The sequence below is a fragment of the Fusarium redolens genome (assembly GCF_020744475.1).
Source record: "Fusarium redolens strain MPI-CAGE-AT-0023 chromosome Unknown BKA55scaffold_4, whole genome shotgun sequence".
NCBI classification, from domain to species: domain Eukaryota; kingdom Fungi; phylum Ascomycota; class Sordariomycetes; order Hypocreales; family Nectriaceae; genus Fusarium; species Fusarium redolens.
In genome coordinates, this window is record NW_025763667.1 from 960,322 (window position 1) to 982,184 (window position 21,863).

Below are 21,863 nucleotides of genomic sequence, written 5' to 3' on the forward strand. Positions count from 1 at the left end.
CAAAACACATTTCAATTTGATCTAACAATGCGAGTAGATGATTTGCACTTTTCAGGCCTCGAGAGAAGTGCGAGTTTGCTTGCCATCTTTGGTTTAGTCGATAAATAGCCGTATCAAACTCACGATGAATGATTAGGAACTGGCCAGGCTGATACTGGGGTTGCGTTTTGAAGACACTACACAATCCTACGAAAAGACTCCGTAGTCTCCCTGCAACAGAATGCTGTAAAAGGTCTACATGAAATATATGTCAAGTCCCTATATCGTAATTGAAACGAGTCATTGTTCCAGGCTCACCCATCTCTTGTGGTTCCGGGTAGCCGAAACACCACTTGACACTTCACGATTCTGAAGTGACACATTTATTACTGATGTTAAAGTCTAGTGAAAAGGGTAAAGTGCATGGACATATTATTTCTATGGAAATTGTGAGGGCTGTAATTACTATCCAGCATTACAGAGAGCATCGTGGTCGTCGCGGAGGCTTGATCAGCCAAGATGAGGGATGGAGACTGGTCACTACTCGGTCAAAGATGGAGAATCATCTATCACCTTACTCATGGTATCAGTTGCACCAACGATAAGACGTCTTAGGCCACAAAGCACGAACAAGAATTATAGTGAAGGTGAGATTGAACAACCTGCTACTGCGCCCGCTATCTCAACACCTCCCTTCAAACCGGTTAAACATACATAAGCGCTATGATCTGTCATTGTAATTTCCAATTTCCAATTTACGATCCCCCCAATTCCCCCAACCTCTCGCTTGTTCCAAACGATCCCCAAAAACACAGCTCAATTTGGTCAGATACAGCGCCCATACGAAAACAAGCTTTCATTGCGAAATCTACCCTCCATAATACCCGACCATCACTCTACAACACAAGACCAACCCTCTGTAACGCAAGATTAACACTCTATAATATCAGAAATCGCAAATATGATTCGATGGGTAATCCTAAATGACGCAAAAACTCGGCGAATTCCTGATTGGGGAGTATCATGACAGGGCAGCATTGCATAGATCAAATCCTCCACAAAAAGCATAATCCTTTTCGGCCCCCAATCATTTATCTCAACGTCGAGCGAGTTTTGGAAACACCGGTCTGAAGATCGTGGCACCATAGGTGTCTCGAGAGCCATTGAGTTGGGCGGTGATGTCAACTCGCGCAGGGATGATGCCAGGAAGGAAGTCTGCCTTGACTGTATCCCTCCACAGATGTTGTGGACGTCACACTGAGGCCTGCTGAACACAGTCACGAATGATGCATTGTTGATGGGGATTGAGAAAAGGATACAGTGTATTTCTAACAGCTTCCATCAGTCGCGTAGTGTATGATGAATACCCGATGCTTCAATAACAATAATAAGTACAAGAATTTTGAAAGCAACAATGCCACCCTCTAACAGCACAAGAATCCTCCCAGTTGGGTATCAACGCCGTCAATAACACCGTGAAACCCATAAACTCATTAATCTTGCGGCTGGGCAGCTGCCCGGGCTGCCCGGCGACGCCTAGCACGTCGTAACGCTGCAATAGAAGAAAAGACAAGCAAGAAAACCGTCTAGGTAATAAAGACTGTCACCATGACTATGAAGGCTACAGGCCACCAACCCGCTGTCTCGGCAATAAATCGTCCTGATACTGCTACGTTGTCTGATGCATCCTCGTCGGGGAGGGCAGTGTCGTTGGGCAGTGTTCCGTTGATGAGGATTGTCATTGTGCCGTTGACCTCTGCGACATTGACGATGGACTTGTTAAGTGCGTCGTAGCTTCCGTTTCCGATGAGTTCGTCGAAGTATTCGGTACTGTTGTTGTCGTCGCATGCGCAGTACTCGTATCGCGAACATCCGCAGAGGACATCGCGCTCCTCGTCCTCATCGCTGGTCTCGTTGTGATAATGGTAGGTATGCGAGTAAGGATACATGTATGCACCGTAGAGCCAAACGCCAGGCCAGAATGCCAGAGCGGCACCGCCTAGAGCGTAGGGCGCAATGCTTCCGGGACTTCGGCCGCCGGACCTGTAAGGTCTTGATGAACCACCGGGGTAGTATCGACCGCCTGCGAAGCTGGGCTGAGGACCGACGCCGCGAGAACCGCCGCCGCCGCCGGAGCCACCGCTGCTTGATGAACCTGGACGATATGATGAGCCTCTTGAACCACTGCCGCTACTACTGCTTCCGCGACTGCTGCCGCTTCCACTGCTTCCACGGGAGCTCCCACCTCTGCTGCCACTGCCAGATGATCCTTTTGAACCTCCGCCGCTGGAACCACCGCGTCCACCACCACCACCGCCGCCACGACGCTTGTAAAGCTCGTGCTCATCGGCGCTGGGTTCAGACTCGATGCGCTTGATGTGCCGGGGTACATCGACGGCTGACGCGACCGTTGATGTGATGAGTGTGAATAGTACGACTGCGAAGTCTGGTCTCATTGTGGGCCAAGTTGTTTTGGAATGACGAAAGGATGCAGGTAGGTATAGGCGAGTTGCAACAAAGAAGTGTCGATTGTGGATTAGAAACCAGAGTCAAACAAAGACCAAGAGATTTCGGATCAAAAGATGTCAAACAGACGAGAAACTAAAAAAGTCGTGAGTTTGAGTTTGGGGATGTAATTAGACGGAACAGTCTAAAGTGGGCAGTTCCAAGGTTTAATACCCGAAATCCGAATTGAGGATGGGTGAGACTGAATTGATGACGGGGTTCGCTTGCAAGGATCCACAAGGCGTACAGTTTTCTCTTCTAGATTCGGAGGCTGTGACGGAGGCAACAATGACAGAAGATCACGGGGTTAGACTTCTATGATGAGCTTAAGGGGCGAATGAGGTAAACAGAATGATGATGTCGCTCTGTTCCAGAAGGTTTGGGGGCGAAGATCGACCGCTAAAAACAACAAGAACAGGCGATGTCTTGGCTGAGCTGTGAATGAGGTCACTGGAAGACCGGTTTTGGTAACTCGTTAGAGATGATGACTGATTGAGAAGAAGGAAGTTGCCAAGGCAGGAAGAATTGTGTTCTTTATATTCTCTTCTAGCGAGGTAATCACCACAGGGAGCGGAAGGAGTATTGGTCTCTGGCGTTTTTAGCTCTGACGAGCTGAAAAGAAGCCAATCTCTGAAAACAAATTAGCCCTTAGCCAAAATGGTGCTTTGACTTTTGTTGTTTTGGGGGAGACAAAAAGCAGCCCTACCAAAGTGGCTTAGCCAGAGGAACCATTCACAGCGGTGTAATTACTTTGGTCGTGTTTGTGGTGATTTGCTGCATTACAGAGGCGCATATCAAGAGACAAAGAACGGAATGAAGGTCCGAATGCCTTGGCCCAGCCTTAATCCAAATCCAAACACAAGCTTCATTTAGCGAAACAGCAAATCTCTCTTATGTTGATGCTGGTCAATAATCTGTTGGGTTCTGTGGTAATGCCATTACCAATTGACCACTGTTTCAAGGATGATTAGAGTGACAATCGTGGGTCTGTGACATTAAAGACCCTGAAGTTGGCATGGGCGTATAAGCTTGTCGGGGTTAAGCTTGCAGCGCCGCAACATGCAGGCGATAACATTTCTAATTGGTCTACATCCTTGTTTAGTGTGGATCAAGGCTGTCACTGAGGCAGATTCAATAACCCACCTGGAAGAGACATCTCGCTACGACATTCCAATACGCCCAAAGTCCGCCTGTGACTGTCAAAGCTTTCGTTTAAACAAAAGCTTAGAAGATGTTTTCATTTTTGAATAGTGCTTTTATTAGAGATGTGGCTGAAGCTGGTACTGTCAATTTATCTAGGCATGGTATCTATACAAAGGCTGGATAATTGACGGAGACGGAGGAGAATAAACTTCAGATGCGGCCATGCGTACTGATCACCACGTGGTCTTACACGATTTGGAAGTCCCCGATCTGTATGCCTTAACCTCACAATCTTGGCTGCCTTAAAAACGTTCCATATTTCCAACGAGACCTTCCTCTCTAGTTCTTTGATGCATCTCCGCCATAGCCACCGCGCCCCCGCATGATGCTAGAGTGACAGTCTGTCACATGAGGCTGTGCAGTGCAATTGTTATTGCTTGCAGCATTCTAGAAGCCAAAAAAAAATCGGCGGCCTGAATTTTAGCATTCAGCCAAGATCAGGCACCCGTGCTTTTGCCCAGGACTTGGCGCACTAGAGTTTACAGTACATCTCCGATGGCGGGGACTGGGCGGATATAAACATCACGAGTTGTCGCTGGGTGGCGATGAATGGTTGTATCATCGCCTGGTTTCTGGGAAGACGATTTTGATGATCACTCGGCGTTACCGAGAAGAGTTGAGGTGAGTGTAGATAGTTGGCCCTCGGGGAGCAAGAAAACTTCTAACCTAAAGTTAAGGTGCCATAAACAACTAATCTAAAGGCCCACTACGTCTATACTAAGCTCATCTAAATCTTTTTGTCACTTAGAATAGAGGTCCTGAGTTTTCTTGCCTCCCCTAGGTTGGGAGGTTGCCTGAAGTCAGCCTTTCAATTCTTCGCTGTACCCGAGCTTTCCTATCCGTACTTCTGCACGAATTCGTGAAAGACAGCCGTGTCATAAAATGCAATATCCTGAAGATAAGCTGAGTCCTTTGCTTCACCTGTTTCGATGATCTCAATGGTCCGCCTTGACAATGCTATAACTTCAGGAGTGTGTTTGCCCATTCCGAGCCACCTCCTCTCATCTTCTGGAATACGTTCAAAAGCATCGGCCCAAAGAGAGTCCCATCTATCCAATGCACGTAGCAGCATCTTGGAATAATCAGGTGATACTACTGACGTACGAAAATGGAATATGTGACGTCCAAGACCTGGTGAAAGTCAGCACATGTCGTTCATTGATTGTATTGGGCTGCAACGTCCCTGAGGAGAGATAAAAGAGATCTGAATGGTCTAACTTTCCAAAGGACTCTCTTATTGCAGGAGTCCATTTCTCAGAAAGTATTCCTGCTATTGCTTCATTGCAGCTTGAAGGATAAGACCTTGTTAAGCTATGCTGTGACCTTTCTTGAAAAACCATGCTTGAATCTGCCTCCCAAATATCACTCCGACATGGTAGATCCCCAGTCATCTCCTTTGATGTAATGACGGGTGGATGGTTACAGAAGAGCACCAGTAGTGAGTCATTCATAGAAGTCCATGCAACGACCCTTATACATGTCTCTCGGTGAACAAACTCCCCCCAGCTTTCATCTGACTCATGTATGAGACTCATCATGTCTGATTTTCTCAACGTCGCGACGAGCGTTGGAATTCGTTTACTCGCTATTCTTCGACGAGCCTCGATATGGTTTGCACTGCCTTCGAGAGTATTCATCAATACGGCAGCTTGGCATATTTCAAGCATGTGTTGTGACGTGACTGGGCTGATGTCCTGATCTGATAGTTTCTTGAGCTCCCTGTATACGTACTTTTCTGCTAGTTCTAGTAGAGGTGTACTGATATATGAGGGAGCCGATTGATCAAGGCATTGCAGATATACAGTTCCAGTCAACACCACAGCTAGTAGCAGGTGGAGCGAAACCTTTTCAGGATCAAATGTTGGCCAGTGTATCGTATCTTTATGGTAGTGTCTCCGGCGGAAGAAGAGGAATAAAACATGTTGAAAGTGAGACGTTGTAAAGAAACCTCGTTGAAAACTTTGGTCAAGTCCCTCCCTGAGATGAGGTTTGTTGATAGTCAATCCTTGAAGGATGCTTGACAGAGTGGCTATTCGTGTCGATAAAATGTCGAACGACGCGGTAGAGGGACCAAAGATACCAGAGAACTGTAAAGTATTGTTTTCTGTATCTTCATAGTCATGAGGCTCATCGAGAAGCATGTCCGATAGATCCAAGAGAAGAAATCTTGGATCGACTGTCCTAGAGCTCCAATCAACCGTCTCCGTCTCACGTTGTTTCCAAGCAGGCATCTCTGAAGTTCTTTCCGGCTCTCGAGCAACAATGGCATCCATAGAGTCATGAATTGGATTGCTAGCTTGTAGCAGAAAAGAGAGGCTAGGACGATTATCCTTGGAGACTTCCCTTGGTTTGGAAGTTGCTCGATGTGTAGGGTCATGACATAGTGAACTGTAAATGCAATCGATGCCACGAGCTGAGCACCGACGACAAGGAAGTTCCGAGTTACAAGAAGCCTTCACTCGTGAGCAGTTATCGCAAGCTCGAAGCTTTCTGCCCCGTTTGGCTTTTGATGGGAGGGGCTGGCCTTGTCGGGCGTTGCAAGAGCGGGCATGGCGACGAGCGACATCAGCCCTGCGGAAGGACTTTTGACAGAATGGACACTCGTTCTGACTGATGGGTAGAGGTTTGTTACATACGGGACATGCGGGGGCCTGATATGGAGTCGCCATTTGAAAGGTACGTGAGTGAAAGAGGTTGAAGTTGGGTCATGTGGGAATTTTCCGAGGGCGAACAGCAATAAGTGGGGCCATGTGGTTAATTCCCGTTCCGACCTGAACCCCGGGGAAAGGTCTTATAGAGCCAGCAGCACTGTTGATTTTGTCTTTCTCATTTCTTAGAAAGTTCTATTTGTTTACTTATACGATATATGTCAAGATGAATCGGTTACAATTGGCAAGATGTGAGTAACAACTCTAAAGAGCTTATCTACCTCGACTTACACTATTGTCTAGCTATAGCTCGGCCTCTCTCCATTACAGCCATTCCAACGATTCCACAAAAAGCTTCCCAAGTCCAAAGAACAACAGAGAACCGATTTGACTATCAGAGACGGAAAAAATCCTCCCAGGCGACTAAGGATATAGCCCCCAGTGCGCACCCAGCTTCGCTCGCCGATGTTAAGCCAAGCAACCTAGTCGACTATGCCCTGTACGTACTCAAACCCGTGCCATTATGAGAACAAGAAGCTAAGAAGGCCTGGAATAAAGTACGACGCTGGATAAGATAGCCAGTTGGGGCCGCACTGGCTCCCTCTGGCCATTGAGCTTCGGTCTCGCTTGCTGCAGTATCGAAATGATGCACGTTTCAATGCCACGCTACGACCAAGACCGTCTGGGCATCATTTTCCGTGCCTCCCCCAGACAGTCAGACGTAATGATCGTCGCAGGGACTGTCACAAACAAAATGGCTCCTGCATTGCGACAAGTCTACGATCAGATGCCCGAGCCGCGTTGGGTCATCAGCATGGGATCTTGTGCGAATGGGGGAGGGTACTATTACTACAGCTATAGCGTTGTTAGGGGAGTTGATCGCATTGTGCCGGTAGATATATTCGTTCCTGGCTGTCCACCTACTGCTGAGGCTTTGATGTATGGCGTGTTTCAGCTGCAGAGGAAGATCAGGAGTCAAAGAGCTTCGAGGATGTGGTATCGAAAGAAGTAGATTATACAGTGGGGGAGTTGAAAGACTGTAGAGTACATGGATATCATATTTTTACATTGAAAAACGACAGAAAGTCTGCCTGATCAAAACATGTTCGGGAAGAGAAATCGATCCAAATCAGCATAGTCGAAACTGGAAAGATCACCAACCAAGTTATTCAGCCACCTCATATCATCCATATCTTGAACAGGAGTCTCATCTCGCGTCTCTGGAAGCGAAACGATAGGAAAGGTTTTCAGCACATCACTCAACGTTGACGCACATTTCTCCTTGCGCCGCTGTTGCATTAGTATAAGCAGAGAAGCCGTGTTGAGAGCCTCTTTCGTAGCATTGGTGTTATACACAGTAGCAACGTTACTTAAACATTGCATCGCATCCTTGAGCTGAACTATTGATTCGCCCGTGTCAATGGCTAGTAGAACACAGATAATTTGAAACGGAACATTGGCCATATGATGCCATGGTGAACGAGCATCTAAAATAGCTTGAGCTGCTTCAATGCCTGTTTTTGTGATAGAGAGAATCTGGTCGAGGACCTTTCCTGAGAACGTCGTGTTCATCGACTGAAGTCGACGGCAGAGACATAAAGCGAGGTTGGTCTGTGCCATAATAGATGGTGGAACAGAATGGGTTCGGCTTAAGACGGTAGACAGTGAAGTCTCAAGCTCGGAAACGTCTTGCGTCTTATTGGGGTCAAGTTCCGTTGAATATGGGAGCAACTCCATAAGTTCATGGGTATAGTCTCCTTCTCTCGAACATGGCATTTCCAGTGTTGAATTGCATAGTATCGTTCTGGACCGACCCATGTCGAAAGAGATCCATATGTTAAGATGCTCGGCGACAGCAAAGAGACGCCTCCGAAGCTCGGCGTCGACCTTTTCTTCTGTTACTGGAAGGACTGATTCTTGTGATGGTTCACAATGCAGGCCCGCTGCTTCGAGCATGTGCATAAGAACTGAACTGGCCATCCATGCTGTATGTGGTGTTCCAGCTATTCTCAGATACACCACTCGGAGAAGCCAACCCGTGACACTAGCAGCAGATGGGTCATCGGACATCTTCTGCTCGAGTATGAACCGTGCTGTTTCTATCAAGTCAAGCTCCACGGGAGGAGGCTCAACTTGAGAGAATAAACATCCTATCGCTGCTATACCGCATAGAACAGCATCTTGAGATTGATCGTATATATAACCAGCCCATCTGCCTTGAATGGTCTGTGAGATATTGTCACGATCAACGAAACCATAAATGGGATCCATCTTTTGAAAGTAGACGGCACTCAAGCTCTCCATATCTTCTTTGGACAGCAGGTCTGTGATCGGTCTCGAAACAGGAACATGGGAAGACTTCCGTGCTCCAAGAAAGGCATTCCATGAAAAAGTGTGCATCCTCGGCGCATTCTTAGGATCCAACCTCAACGCCAACCTTCTCAGAAACGCCGCTCCAGAATTCGCCTCCAGCGACTGCAAATGCCTTGGTGACGTAGCATGATCACTCCTCGAAGGTCTAGACTCCTTCTCAGTATGAACAGGAGGTGAGGGAAGAAGTGAGGCCTCATGGGTCTTCCTCTTCTTGTTCGAAGAAGTCTTGTAGACGCAGTCGTACTCAAAACGGACACAGGCTCCGCAGGGCTGAGCGCCGTCGCATTTCCGTTTTAAATCCCGACATGTTTCACAGGCGAGTCTTGAGCGCTTACGGCCTTGAGAAGTGGACATGTTTGGTATTGCAATGGGAATTGAAGGATTGTGATGTGTAAGGGGATGAATGCATGCATGTGAAGTGAAGTTGCGAGGGTCGGTTCTTACGGGCCGAGCGGGTATGTCGGTTATCTCGGGAATATCGGTAATAGCGGTGTAAGTGATCGGAGCTTGACGTAGTTGAAGAAAATAACTAAACTCATCCTAGATTACCCTAACTTGTTATAAACTTGTCTAAGGATTTTCATCAATCAGGATTAACTTCTTGAGTTTTCTGAAAGACTTGCAAGTCGAAGTCTTGTTTCGACTGTTGACTTGCAGTACCATATTCCAATGTTACTCAACCAAGACAGAGACTCTGTCTCTGGTGCAGAGACACTGGCTGATGTCGAAAACCAAACCAAACAAAATCAAGCTGAAAAGACACCGACACACGACGAACCACCAGACGGAGGCTTCAATGCTTGGCTGCAAGCCCTTCTAGCCCACATCGTCTTCTTCAACACCTGGGGTGTCGCAAACGGCTTCGGAATCTTTCAACAATACTACACCCAAACTCTCGGAGAAGATCAGTCCACGATATCTTGGATAGGAAGTGTCCAAGTGTTCTTCCTATTCTCTATTGGAGTTATAGCTGGTAGACTGACGGATGCTGGCCACTTTCGGATCATCTTTCCGCTCGGTGTCTTCTTGCAGGTGCTTGGACTGTTCATGACGTCGTTATGCACGACGTTCTGGCAAATATTCCTCGCTCAAGCTGTTTGCCTTGGAATAGGCAACGGTTTCACGTTCTGTCCGGCTCTAGCTGTTTTGTCACAGTACTTCAAGAAGTATAGGGCTTTTGCTGTTGGGTTAGCGGCCGCTGGTGCAGCTGTTGGTGGTTTAGTATACCCAGTTTTAATCAACTGGCTTATCTTCCACGATAATGTCGGCTTTCCCTGGACTCTCAGAAGCATGGGCTTCATCATGCTTGCTACATATATTCCTTGTCTTTTATGGCTCAAGCCTCGACTACCGCCTCACCCCAGCGGCCCATGGATCGATACGGCAGCCTTTAAGGAACTGCCCTTCATCTTCTTTACCATGAGCATGTTTCTCAATTTCTGGGGTCTCTATTTTGCATTCTTCTATCTTGGAACCTTTTCCCGCGATCAAGCTGGTATATCCGAGCCCATCTATCTACTCATGATTCTGAACGGTGTTGGGATCTTTGGACGTATCATGCCGAATATCATTGCAGATAAGTGGACAGGACCCTTCAACTTACTCATACCTCTAAGCATATGTTCAAGCCTGTTGGTCTATTGTTGGGCAGCTATAGAGACTGCAGCAGGCCTGTATGTCTTCGCTGTGATATACGGATTCATCGCTGCAGCACTACAAGCTCTGTTTCCAGCTGTTGCAACACAAATGGCACCTGATCCACGAAAGACTGGGACAAGAGTTGGAATGATATTGGGTATTGTCAGTATTGCGAATCTTACAGGTCCATTTATCTGTGGCGAACTTATCAAAGCTGGTAACGGCAGTTATATTGGACCTCAGATGTTTGCTGGTTCTTCTATTTTGTTGGGGGCCTTCATGGCAGTGGCTTCCCGTATCTCTAAAACTGGCCTTGTTCTCAAGGTTAAATCATAGATAGAAAGGATCAACATACAGATATGCTGTATAAATAATACTAGAAATGATAAAATTCGTTATGAGATCCAAGCAGCAGCAGTAGTTTCCTTTGCCACCTCGCCATCCTGACCCTTCTTCTCATTCTTTGAGAACCTCGGAAATCGAAATCGTTTACTAAACCGTGAACCGAGCCGAGTGATACTCCTCATTATCTTCGCGCCCTCCTGAACGACTGTCGTGATATCGTCGTCAAGAGGGGTATTCTCTGGCATATCAAGAACCGCAACATCCCAAGCTTCCGACCACTCTTCATCGGAAATTTCAAGCCTCTCTTTAAACGTGGTCCATTCTAGCTCTTTTGTAATACGCATCCGCAGAGGCAATATAGTGATGCATAGGCCAATAACGCGTTCCCAAAACACAGCACCTTGCCCATTTTCGAAGAGAAAGTCATCGCCTTCGTTGGTCCACGAGATGGTGAAACTCATGTTGATTGCCTTAATTTGGTCGTATACGAAGTTACAACTATCGGTCCCTCGGATTTTCTTGTTCAGGAACATGGCGCAAAGTTTGGCGTACTTTGTATGTGAAAACTGGAGGCCCAGGGTTGATGGTATGGTTGGATCAGGAGTCACGACACACCTGGCGTATGACATGGTTTGATGCAACCTTGAAACTTGTTTTGGTTCAGAAAATTCGTTGTTCTTTTTTAAAGGGAAATATATATATGTAAGACTAATGATGCAAGGCGAGGGTAGAGATAGAAAGGCTTTATGGAAATAATGTTGCGCTTTTTTTCAAATGTTTATTTACCGTTCAGCCATGTGCAGTCTCCATACTTGGCAGTGTTATATCGCTGCCTAGTGCCGTGGATGCCATCGCGTCCAATAAATGTGAAGCTGAATGCAGCGCGAACTCCTTGAAACCATCATCGGAAATGAGGCATACCGATTTGAAGGAAAGAAAGTCTTTCCTGCTATCGGACCTTGGCACACAGGGCCTAGCGGATCAAAATCTATCCGAGATACAAGACAGGATAACTATCAGCGGAACTGGACGTTAGGTTTTCATCAAAGACTTGCTGTGGCGGCCGTATGTGGAATATTTCTCATCGCACCGATGTGGCTGATGGTTTTACATAATACTCTCTACACAGCTTTGGTTTCGACGACGGTGTTTGTTGCTGTTTTTGGATTAATGGCTGCTGTGTATTTTACGGGTTTGATGGAGGTTATGTCGAGTACAGCGGCTTATGCTGCGGTGTTGGTGGTGTTCGTTGGACTGATCACTGAAATGCATGATAGTTGAGACAAGGGACATAGAACAGTGTTTAGTTTAGGGGCGAGTCAGACGACCTTCGGGAATAATTCTCGTATCTTTTTTCATGCTAGTTGGAGAATATGTATCGTAAAGAATTCCTCAGAGTTCATCCCTCGAGTAGATGAATTCGCAGGAGATCATCCAAGACCTTTCCAACGGCCAGAACCTTTTCCTCCTCTAATACTCGCCCCACGATTTGAATGTCCACGGGAAGATGATGTTTAAGCATATCATCCTGATGATCTTCCCAAAGGCGAGTATTCCACTCATCCAGCTCGTTTCTTGGCTCATGGTCCCATATAGCATCGAGATCCTTAGCTTCAACCTTCCCTCCAGGAATGACTAAAGCTGTATAATCCAAAAGATTCCAGACCTTGGTGTACCCCACCCATTTGACAGTGTTATGAGGTACAGCTGCATGTGGTAGAGCCGGCATTATAATGGCATCCACAGTCTTGCCCTTTTTAGAGTGGGTATTGTTCCACTTCTCAAGATAGGCTTGCTGGAGCTCTCGCTTGCGTTTGTTGAGTTGCCAATAATCAAACACCGATATAGGCTTCCCACGGTTCACAAGTCTCTCCACACTCGGGATAAAAGGTTCGCCTCCTGCCTCAACATCATGACGAATGTCTTCTCCTCCATCGACTGTGAAGTAGGCATCCATAACTTCTATGCACTGAGCATGCAAGTCAGGCTTCCACATTACAAGCTCATGACCATCGGCTGCAAGTACAGCTGCAGCTTCTGCGATAACTCTTACGATAGTCGGATGAGGCTTCACAACGCCGTCATCATACAAGACGCCGATTGTTAGCTTGCTGTTCAAGGTCATGTCATATTCAGACTGACGCCATGGGATCGGAACACAACGACAGTCTTGTTTCCAGGGTTCTTGGAGTGTAATTTCTCTTGTAAGATGATAAATGGTCGAGAGGGAGCGTGCTAAGGGGCCGATAGATGATGGGACGTGCTCTTGTCCATCGGTTGAGACTGGTACTCCTCCATATGGCAATCTCGAGTTCTATATCAGGTTAGCGATATTCCGAGAATAGTGAATCAACGCACGCTTGGCTTGAAACCATACAGATCCATCATAGAAGCCGGCATGCGAATGCTACCACCCAAATCTGACCCGAAACCTCCGAGACTTCCATGAGAGTATATCAGCGCCGATTCGCCGCCTGAAGAACCTCCAGGCGTATACCCGGGTATTATCGGGTTCTCGGTCAATCCCCAAAGAGGATTGTCAGTCTCGGCCCACTTATACACGTTAGCAAGGACCGATACTATTGCTTTTAAAGACTCGCCATGATGCTCTGTGGGAGATTGGTTTTACAAATGATCACGGCGCCTAGCTTCTTCAAGATCTTAACTAGGACGGCATCATCTTTGGCCGGCTTGAAGGCCTTGCTTGTATATCCAAGAGTGGTATCGCAACCTTTGACATTGAACTGATCCTTCAGACTTATTGGAACGCCGTGGAAGGGTCCTTTCGTCTTCCCTTCTTTTGTGTAGTATGCATCGAGTTCTCGGGCTTGTTCCAAAGCATCATCGAAGAGGGTTTCAGTTAAGCTTGTGGGACTATCAGAGCTGCGCAACCGAAAGAATCCACAGGAGAGGCTCACCAGTTCGTCTGATACTCAGTTAGCTGTGTCTGACCTCAACTCGTTTAGCAGAAGAGCGTACCTTCTTATGCGCCTCAATGGCTCTGTCACGCGATATGTTAGCATATATCTCTCGCAGGATTCAATGATCGACTTTCCGTGTGATATAAGCCAGGGTTACATCTTCACTCGTGAATTTCCCATTTGAAACAATGCCAGCTAAGACATTGATGTCATCGATTTCAGTAATGGCCTTGTAAGCATCCTGTCGGTCCTCATCTCCTGATAAGTTCTTTCTGGCAAAAGTAGAGATGGCATGGGCCCGCTGTCGTCGCTTTTCCGCAACAACTTGTTCCCAGATCTTTTTTGCCATAGTGATTCAAAAACCTAGAGATAAGGGAAGCTAGAAAGGTCGCGTTTCTATCAAGGTTAGAGGATGTTACGAAGTTGGAGGTGGTCGAATAACCCCGCATATGAAGATTTTCGGGTGCAACGTCCGAGATGCAAGTGGTGCTTGGCACTCAACCATGTTTTGGTTATCATAGCGGCCATTCCTTGGTTCTCTTTCAAACAAAAGTATTAGTAATAAGATGTGTCTGTATTATGCTTATAATCACGCTTGAGAAATGGGGTATTCTCTGTCTCATCTCCAGCTTATGACATTATTTCCGCCGGTCTTACAATCATAAAACACGGTAAACTAAAAAGAGCCACTCAAATTCCTGTGTATTATATGATCTGATAATAAGGTTTGCTTTACAGACTCAACGGTCATAAGCCAGACACGGGTATCGCGCAACCTCTGATCCTAATAGGTACACGGCTACCAATCATGGCGTGATGCTGAGTGGCTCAATCCGCCTGAATAACTTACCCGTTCAATTATCGCAAGCCTTCCCAGCCTCAAAGCTTTCGCACCGTAAGCTCGGGCTAACTTCCGCTGAATGAAGAACTAGAGGTGTTGTTGTCTATGATGTCATTGGCTGGTTTGGCGATGCCGCATATCCGTCGTGTTGCGTATATGAGCCGTCGAAGGATTCGTTACGTGCCAACAGACGTGTATAAAAAAGCCACAGTTCCTTCATTTTCACATGAAATTGCTCTGTATTCTTTAGGATAACTCATTCGTCGACTCTCTGACCCAATACACACTTTGCAGAACAAACACCTAAACTTACTAAAAGTGGGAACTTTTTGAAGAACACAACAACTTATACAAATTGTTCTAAACACTTCCGCTTGACTCCAATGGCACCGCTGAAAGTGTTGATATGTGGAGGCGGTTGTGCCGGACCAGCCTTGGCCTTCTGGCTCACCCGTCTCGGGCACCATGTAACCATCGTCGAGCGCTTTCCTGCCCTACGCGCAACTGGAGCACAAATCGACTTTCGTGAACAAGGCATTGGAACTCTCAAAGTAATGGGCCTTATGGACGAGATACGAGCCAAACTAGTTGATGAAGCAGGCGTTGCTTTCATTGATACCAATGGAAAGGTCTTGGGAACAGTGCTCGCCAATACATCAGGCAAGGGTGCACAGTCTATCACATCTGAGTTCGAAATAATGCGGGGAGACCTTGTGAGAATTTTGTATGATGCTACGAAGGACGATGCTGAGTATGTTTTTAACAAAACTGTTGAGAAATTTGAGCAAGATGAGAAGAGCATACTTGCCCACTTCTCTGATGGGACCTCGGACACTTTTGATATCCTCGTTGGAGCAGATGGTCAGGGCTCAAGAATTCGGAAAGCAATCGAGCCAGCTGATGCTCCGGATCCTTATCGAAAACTCGGTATTCACATGGCGTATTACTTTATCCCACGTGAGGAAGGAGATAGCAATATTCGCAGGACATATCAAGGTTCGCAAGGTCGCATGATATTTCGTCGAACGCACAACTCAACCGAGACGCAAGTTTATCTCATTCTCAAAGACGATTCTCCTGAAATCTCCAGCATCCATAGAGGTTCAGTCGAGCAGCAGAAAGAGTTCTGGGCACGAAGGTTTCGAGGTGCAGGATGGCAGACAGATCGTTTCCTGGAGGGCATGAAGACAACCGAGAACTTTTACTCTCAAGAAGTTGTCCAAGTTCAGACAAATACTTGGCACAAAGGCCGCGTGGTTCTCATAGGCGACGCAGCTTATTGTCCCTCTCCATTCAGCGGCATGGGAACTACGCTCGGCTTCATCGGTGCTTACGTGCTAGCGGGTGAGATTCAAAAGAACCCTGAGAACTTATCCTTGGCTTTTGAGAACTACGACAAAGTGCTGCGACCGTTTGTTGACGATGTTCAGAATATCAAGCTTGGGCTTATTCGGTGGGCTATACCTGATACTCAATTGGGTGTTACGATCCTGCAGTGGATTGCTTGGTTTGTATGTCTTTTAAGGATCCCCTATCTTATTTCAAGGTTTTCGAGTGAGGAGAAGGCAGGGTGGCCGTTACCGAATTACCCTGCGCTCAAGGCGAGCAAGTGAGTTTTGTTGTATCTGTGGTAATTTTGAAGGCATTAAACGTTTAATGTGGGATATCAAGCAACTCTACTCAGTCATTTGCAGGATGAGATTGATAACTGGAGAAACAGTATTTAAGTATTGAATTTTGTTCTAGCAACTCAATTTGTATTCAATTGACTCAATTTCATTTATTGAGGAACCTCGACGTCCTTGCTAGTATCAAGCTCCTCAAATCTTCTCAAGTCCATAGGCTTCTCTAGCAGGGGAATGACGTAAGGGTCGAAGGTCTTCCAGTAGGGATTCTCAAGATGATATTTCTGGCTCTGCAACAAATTTCAGCACGCATCCAAGCTCCTCATCAGATAATACACTTACACTCTCTTGCTCATAGCGCTCAACGATGGTGAAAGCCCGTCGGTCAGCGGTGGACTGCATGACGTGCCATGAGAGGGTCTCCTTGTCCTGGGAGTAGACGCGGCTGGCCTCGATGAGCTTGGCGGTAAGCTTCTTGAGGGATTCCTCGTCGTCTTTGGCGTAGAGGTGGACAACGATTGTGTAGACCATTTTGACTGATTTAATGCGGGTGTGGATATGGCTTGATGTTGTTGAAGAGGGGTTGTTGAGCATATTGGTTTTATGGTTTCTGCTAGGAAGTGGGGATCATGTGATCTCCCCACTGATCGACTGATGCCAGCGAGATGCGCGATTACCGCCCCTCGAAATATCGTGCGGGATGAATTGCTTCACTGCATGATTTATATAGGGCCCCTAAGGCTTTCAGTAATGGTGAAACAAGCTTCTACAGCAGCTTCAGTAAGCACCCTCAAATTATCCGTTCTAGGGTAAGCAGTTGAGTTGGGACATTGGAATGGCGATAACAAAGATAACATCGAAGGACTGTTATGAACTCGGAGTAAATTCTTAGATATGGACAATTAACAAGATGGTAGTTGAAAGTATTAAATCTTTTAGCCTTACAAAAAACATATTAAGCCATTTAGTTAGTTCCTTCCTCTAGGAGCTTATCGAAATTTAAAAGCCTTTGCAGTTCTTCCCATGGAAGCGAAGACGAATTTGCTATCTCACAAAATCAAGCTCAAAGAGTCCCATTAAGGCTCATACAGCCTTATTGTGATTCGTATAACTAACTACAAGTAATACGCCAGGCACTTCATATCTCGATCTGAAGCCCTTAGCATTAAAACGCTAGTCAGTGCTGTCGATGTTTTGAAAATTCATCAACCCCTTAGTGCCACATCACCAAACAATGTCGTCATCACATCTCGCCTAGACAAGAAAAACACCAGGTGATTTGCGCCCAAAGATTCTCTGGAACCCGTATGGAAGGGAGCTTTTCACTAACCTAGTGCGTGCACTGCACTCATCCCTACCCCTCCGATGGTCGCCCGCCAAGGAAGATCTCTCAAGGATCCACAGGTGCCGCCTCACCGAGACCGTGCATGACTTGACCCACTGGGAGCCTCACGGCACTTATCTATCAGTGGGTCAAGGGATCGTTCCGCCTTGATTCGGAATTTGATATGAGAAAACAGTGGTTCTTAGCTGCTAGATGCAACCATCTCAGACATGTTTTTCTGGAATTCGACATTTCATCTTTTAGGTTTACCAAGAGAATGGATGGCCTTCTCCAGGTATTCTGCAAGTTTTGAATGTGACGTGTAACGGTGTAGAATGTAACTCGGCCGAGTTGTTGGTTGGTTCAAGAGGAGAAAAAGAAAAGGGTCCTCATTTCACTGCAGCAACACATCCGAGCTGAAAAAACAAACCTTGTATCGAATGATAGAAACTTGGAATCGCCTCACTAATACTCAGGGATCGGAAGCTCAACACACGATCCTCGTCCACGTTCTGATGAAAATGAAGTCTTGGCGAAAGGGGGATTCTCCGATCCTCGTCCCTCCCGGAGCCTCATGACAGATGGATCTAAACATCACGGGAACAATGTGTCGGCACACGAGTCAGGCCAGGACTCGGAGTCTTGTAATCTACCGAGTGAGAACTCTTCAGAATGTTGTGACGCAAGGCATCATTTAAACACAAGAGGACTGTAAATGGTCCACCGTGCTATCACCACGGGACTATGTCTAGCAGGGTATAAAAATTTTAATTTCTGGATCATGTTTTGATAAGTTATAGGGGAGAATATGCTTTAGCACCCAGTTATCCAGACTCGACGTCATATGTTCTCGGACCGAGACCCACTCCGAGCGGACCGGCGCTCCCGGACACTCCGCCGTCTTAATTCCAATCTCACCTTAAGCCCGAAAAGGCACCGCCCTATCGAGAATTTGAGAATGGCCACCAAAGGCACTATCGACGATTCTTAATGTCAAAGTTTCAAGTAGAATTCCAGAAGGAGAGAATTGTTCTAGTGTATCTTGCCCCTGGGACTAGTGCAGTGAAATACATCATTTATTGTTCATAGCAAAAAACATGAGTCGCGATGGGAAACCCACAGAGTCTCGGCGGCTTCGTGGTGGTATAGTGGACCAGAATCACGACTCCACACCTCGCAGCGACCAAACATGCACGGAAACAGACAACGTGCGATGATAAGACAAGTGGGAAGACGAGACAATCGATGTCATCATACTGGGCCAGACGAAATGATCCTCTAAAACTCTTTTAAAACTCTTATCTCCTTGAGTCAACCTCCCCTCTAACAGTACGCTCTCGTCTTATCATACCTACCCATCATGTCTAATTATATCCCATCTTTTTCTGCCCCCAACTCAAGGCCAGGGTCGCCTCTACCTCTGGGTTCACCGTCTGCTTCAAGGCCTACGAGTTTCTACGCGAATTCTAGAGCGAATTCGTTCGTGGGCACGAGACGAAACTCTGCTGTGCCTCCGACCTCGAGAAAGAATTCCGTTGCTGCTCCTTCAAGGAAGAACTCTACGGCTCCCCCTTCGAGAGCTAATAGTGAGGATAAGGGTGCTTCGGACCCTGAGTCTACGGATGTGGAGGTTCTGAAGAATGAAAAGGGTGAGCCCCTTGCTGGACGCATTGTTGGTGGTAAATATGTCGACCCAAGCAATGAGTCTGTTGATCCAGAGTTTGGGGCTATCAAGACTGTTGATATTGATATGCCTCTTACCTTGACGGAACTTGTTAACGAGAAGGGCAAGGAGTATATCGTGCTTGGTTTTGCGACAGGCGATAAGGAGAATCCGTTTAACTGGAATCCTTGGTATAAGCGATCTATCTCGACTATTCTCAACTTGATGACTTTGTTCATCGGTCTTGCTACTACGGCCTACAGTTCGGGCATTGCTAGCATGTGCAAGGACCTCGATGCTCCAAACATCAAGGGTCAATTGGGTCTCTTCACCTTCAATATCAGCTGTGCTGTCGCGCCCATGGTTCTAGCTCCCTTCTGTGAGTTGGTCGGTCGCAAGGTTGTCTACGCCAGTTCCTTCCTATGCTTCTCGCTCCTCTTCATCGGTCTCGCTCTCGCCAAGGATATCGACACCATCATTGGCCTTCGACTCCTCCTCGGTCTTTTCGGCTGTGTCGGTACTATTCTTGTTGGCGGCACCTTCGATGATATGTACGAGCCTCATCACCGAAGTCGACCTATGGCTATGTTTAGTTGGGTCGCTATCTTCGGAACTGTCGCCGCTCCTATCTACGCTGGCTTCATTGACCAAGCCATTGGATGGCGATGGATTGAGGGCATTCAGGGTATTGCTAATGTCCCTCTGCTTCTCGTTATTTTCTTCTACTTCCCTGAGACCCGTGGTGGTGTCGCTCTTCATAAGCGAGCTAAGGCTCTTCGACAGGCTACTGGCGATGAGCGCTACGTCTCTGCTGGCGATATCTTGACTCCTAGTCTGCAGGCTATGCTTAAGGCTAGTTCTGTAAAGGCTATTCACATGCTGGTCACTGAGCCTGTCGTCTTCGCCTTCGGTCTCTGGATTGCTTTCTGCTGGGCTGTTGTCTTCCTCTTCCTGTCCGTCATCCCCATCACCTTCCAGGAGCACCACGGCTGGGGTGAGGGTGTCAGCGGTCTTCCTTACATCTCTCTCTGCATTGGTACTACCCTTGGCTGGCTAGCTCATCACCTTCAGATGCGCAAGTTTGACCGTCTCGTCGCCGACCCCAACGTCAAGGTCACCCCCGAAGCCCGTCTCTACGGCGCCATGTACGGAGCTATGTTCCTCCCCATTGGCCTCTTCATCTACAGCTTCACCCAATACTCTCACGTCTCTTGGGTTGGTCCCGCAATTGGTCTTGCTCCTATCGCCTTTGGTATCTACTTCGTTTTCGAAAGTACATACAGTTACACTGCCGACTGTTACGGTGAAAGCTCTTCCTCCGCCATTGCTGGTCAGGGTCTGATGCGAAACACTCTTGGCGCTGTTACGCCTTTGTTCGCCAATGCTTTCTTCCATAATGTCGGAAGTCAGTATGCTGGTCTCATTCTTGCCCTCTTTGGCACCGTGCTGAGCTTGATTCCTTTCGTCATGTTCAAGTACGGATATAAGCTTAGAGCTCGCAGCAAGCTGGCCATTGAGATGTAATTGTACATGTATGATACTAGATTCATCAATGGTTTGGAATGAAATAAGAAATAGATAGCATTGAATTACAAGAGAATTATTAATGGGATTTAAATACAAAATTTATACGCAATGTCCTAGAAAATCTGCGAAGTGCAAAGTGCAAGATATTAGTGGGTGAGAAGAGTTGGGAAGTAGCTAGTAGTAATGAGTGAGAAGACTGTAATTGAGATGCTTGATTCTTGTAAAAATTGAGTATATAATGGTCTTTGCAATTGCTTCCTCCAACAACAACACGAGGCATCGCCTCAAAACACCAGCGACCGTGGTGTAGTGGTTAGCATTAACGCCTTCCAAGCGTTAGAGAGGGGTTCGATTCCCCTCGGTCGCATTTTTTTGGTTCTAATTATCTTACCCCTGTAACCTGAGATACCCCTGTCCACCTAGTGATGGTGTATTTTTAGCCCAACACCAGAAACACATTTCGCTCTACAGGAAATATTTATATCATGTTACTCTTTATTTCTGCTCCCTCTTACTGCATATAGATAATATCTTAACATTCGTCTGTTCGAAGGAAGTGTCAATTGTGGTAAGACTGTAGATCCACCAGGTCCTGTACTTTGTTCTAAGTAATGCTGCTAGCCAAATATAACACCTGTAAATCGCAATGGAACATCCTGAAGCAACCTTTTCTGAGCAAACCACTGATGCTCGTCTAATACTACACTAACCTTTGCTATCAACCAGGCCAATCTTCTCATCCTTGACATCTATAGATTTCTTCGATCATGGCAATCTTCATCGTCATCTCCATTGTCATCGATCAGTCTGCTGATGGCCGGTTCAAAGATCTCGATACTGTAACTTGAGACTATCAAGCAGCTTTGCACAAATTTCGATCAGAATTACGACAATCTGTGATTGTGAAGGAGCAATGAAGTAACTCTTCACAGCTTGATGTAGCTGATCTTTTAGCCTGTATAGACCTTTGCGATGTGGAGTGCTTGGAAGAGATCTTGATTGTTAGAGTTTTCCATGTTTCCCATAGAGTAACAAAACATCGACAAGGTGAGATCCTATCGAAAGAAGAAACTCTCTGGCCGTGGACCTATCCTGTTCTTACTGACCCAGGTCCCCTTATTACTGGAATCGACTAGAGAGAGAGAAACCAATCACAAGGATAAAGACCGCCATTGAGTATGCTTTCCAGAAGAGGTGAAGTTTGGAAGGTTGTTGGTGAGGTGTACATCTTATCCATGCTAGGTGTATAATCGAAAGGCGTGTCATTTTTT

The 21,863-nt window shown here is 46.6% G+C and overlaps 10 protein-coding genes and 1 non-coding gene across 11 annotated transcripts; 5 read left to right on the top strand and 6 right to left on the bottom strand.

Annotated features, from left to right (window-relative positions):
• Positions 1–1,565: 1,565 nt before the first annotated feature.
• Positions 1,566–2,435, bottom strand: BKA55DRAFT_536005 (uncharacterized protein; the record flags this gene model as incomplete). The annotated part of the gene is made up of 1 exon (XM_046189766.1): positions 1,566–2,435. One exon carries the CDS (start codon positions 2,433–2,435, stop codon positions 1,566–1,568), a length of 870 nt encoding a protein of 289 aa, XP_046052875.1.
• Positions 2,436–4,370: 1,935 nt separating this feature from the next.
• On the bottom strand, positions 4,371–6,378 carry BKA55DRAFT_560100 (uncharacterized protein). Its single transcript, XM_046192065.1, has 2 exons — positions 4,874–6,378; positions 4,371–4,821 (listed from the first exon to the last, which is right to left on the bottom strand). The coding sequence occupies exons 1-2, from the start codon at positions 6,354–6,356 to the stop codon at positions 4,523–4,525; spliced, it is 1,782 nt and encodes a 593-aa protein (XP_046052876.1). The 5' UTR covers positions 6,357–6,378; the 3' UTR covers positions 4,371–4,522.
• Positions 6,379–6,493: 115 nt separating this feature from the next.
• On the top strand, positions 6,494–7,347 carry BKA55DRAFT_735227 (uncharacterized protein; the record flags this gene model as incomplete). The annotated part of the gene is made up of 3 exons (XM_046201292.1): positions 6,494–6,586; positions 6,639–6,834; positions 6,894–7,347. Exons 1-3 carry the CDS (start codon positions 6,562–6,564, stop codon positions 7,345–7,347), a joined length of 675 nt encoding a protein of 224 aa, XP_046052877.1. The 5' UTR covers positions 6,494–6,561.
• Positions 7,330–9,106, bottom strand: BKA55DRAFT_560103 (uncharacterized protein). Its single transcript, XM_046192066.1, has one exon. It carries the CDS (start codon positions 9,060–9,062, stop codon positions 7,431–7,433), a length of 1,632 nt encoding a protein of 543 aa, XP_046052878.1. The 5' UTR covers positions 9,063–9,106; the 3' UTR covers positions 7,330–7,430.
• Positions 9,107–9,257: 151 nt separating this feature from the next.
• BKA55DRAFT_735229 (major facilitator superfamily domain-containing protein) lies at positions 9,258–10,682 on the top strand (the record flags this gene model as incomplete). The annotated part of the gene is made up of 1 exon (XM_046201293.1): positions 9,258–10,682. Exon 1 carries the CDS (start codon positions 9,378–9,380, stop codon positions 10,680–10,682), a length of 1,305 nt encoding a protein of 434 aa, XP_046052879.1. The 5' UTR covers positions 9,258–9,377.
• Positions 10,683–10,741: 59 nt separating this feature from the next.
• On the bottom strand, positions 10,742–11,320 carry BKA55DRAFT_536009 (uncharacterized protein; the record flags this gene model as incomplete). Its single annotated transcript, XM_046189767.1, has 1 exon — positions 10,742–11,320. One exon carries the CDS (start codon positions 11,318–11,320, stop codon positions 10,742–10,744), a length of 579 nt encoding a protein of 192 aa, XP_046052880.1.
• Positions 11,321–12,003: 683 nt separating this feature from the next.
• Positions 12,004–14,401, bottom strand: BKA55DRAFT_560111 (amidase signature domain-containing protein). The gene is made up of 6 exons (XM_046192067.1): positions 13,747–14,401; positions 13,671–13,692; positions 13,610–13,617; positions 13,292–13,556; positions 13,050–13,244; positions 12,004–13,005 (listed from the first exon to the last, which is right to left on the bottom strand). The coding sequence occupies exons 1-6, from the start codon at positions 13,959–13,961 to the stop codon at positions 12,091–12,093; spliced, it is 1,620 nt and encodes a 539-aa protein (XP_046052881.1). The 5' UTR covers positions 13,962–14,401; the 3' UTR covers positions 12,004–12,090.
• Positions 14,402–14,661: 260 nt separating this feature from the next.
• Positions 14,662–16,202, top strand: BKA55DRAFT_560115 (uncharacterized protein). Its single transcript, XM_046192068.1, has one exon. It carries the CDS (start codon positions 14,837–14,839, stop codon positions 16,064–16,066), a length of 1,230 nt encoding a protein of 409 aa, XP_046052882.1. The 5' UTR covers positions 14,662–14,836; the 3' UTR covers positions 16,067–16,202.
• A 31-nt stretch (positions 16,203–16,233) lies between these two features.
• Positions 16,234–16,609, bottom strand: BKA55DRAFT_686581 (uncharacterized protein; the record flags this gene model as incomplete). The annotated part of the gene is made up of 2 exons (XM_046198953.1): positions 16,234–16,368; positions 16,421–16,609. The coding sequence occupies 2 exons, from the start codon at positions 16,607–16,609 to the stop codon at positions 16,234–16,236; spliced, it is 324 nt and encodes a 107-aa protein (XP_046052883.1).
• A 2,153-nt stretch (positions 16,610–18,762) lies between these two features.
• On the top strand, positions 18,763–20,589 carry BKA55DRAFT_536013 (major facilitator superfamily domain-containing protein; the record flags this gene model as incomplete). Its single annotated transcript, XM_046189768.1, has 1 exon — positions 18,763–20,589. The coding sequence occupies one exon, from the start codon at positions 18,763–18,765 to the stop codon at positions 20,587–20,589; it is 1,827 nt and encodes a 608-aa protein (XP_046052884.1).
• Positions 20,590–20,887: 298 nt separating this feature from the next.
• On the top strand, positions 20,888–20,959 carry BKA55DRAFT_t72. Its single transcript has one exon. It is a non-coding gene; the product is annotated as a tRNA-Gly (tRNA).
• Positions 20,960–21,863: the final 904 nt, after the last annotated feature.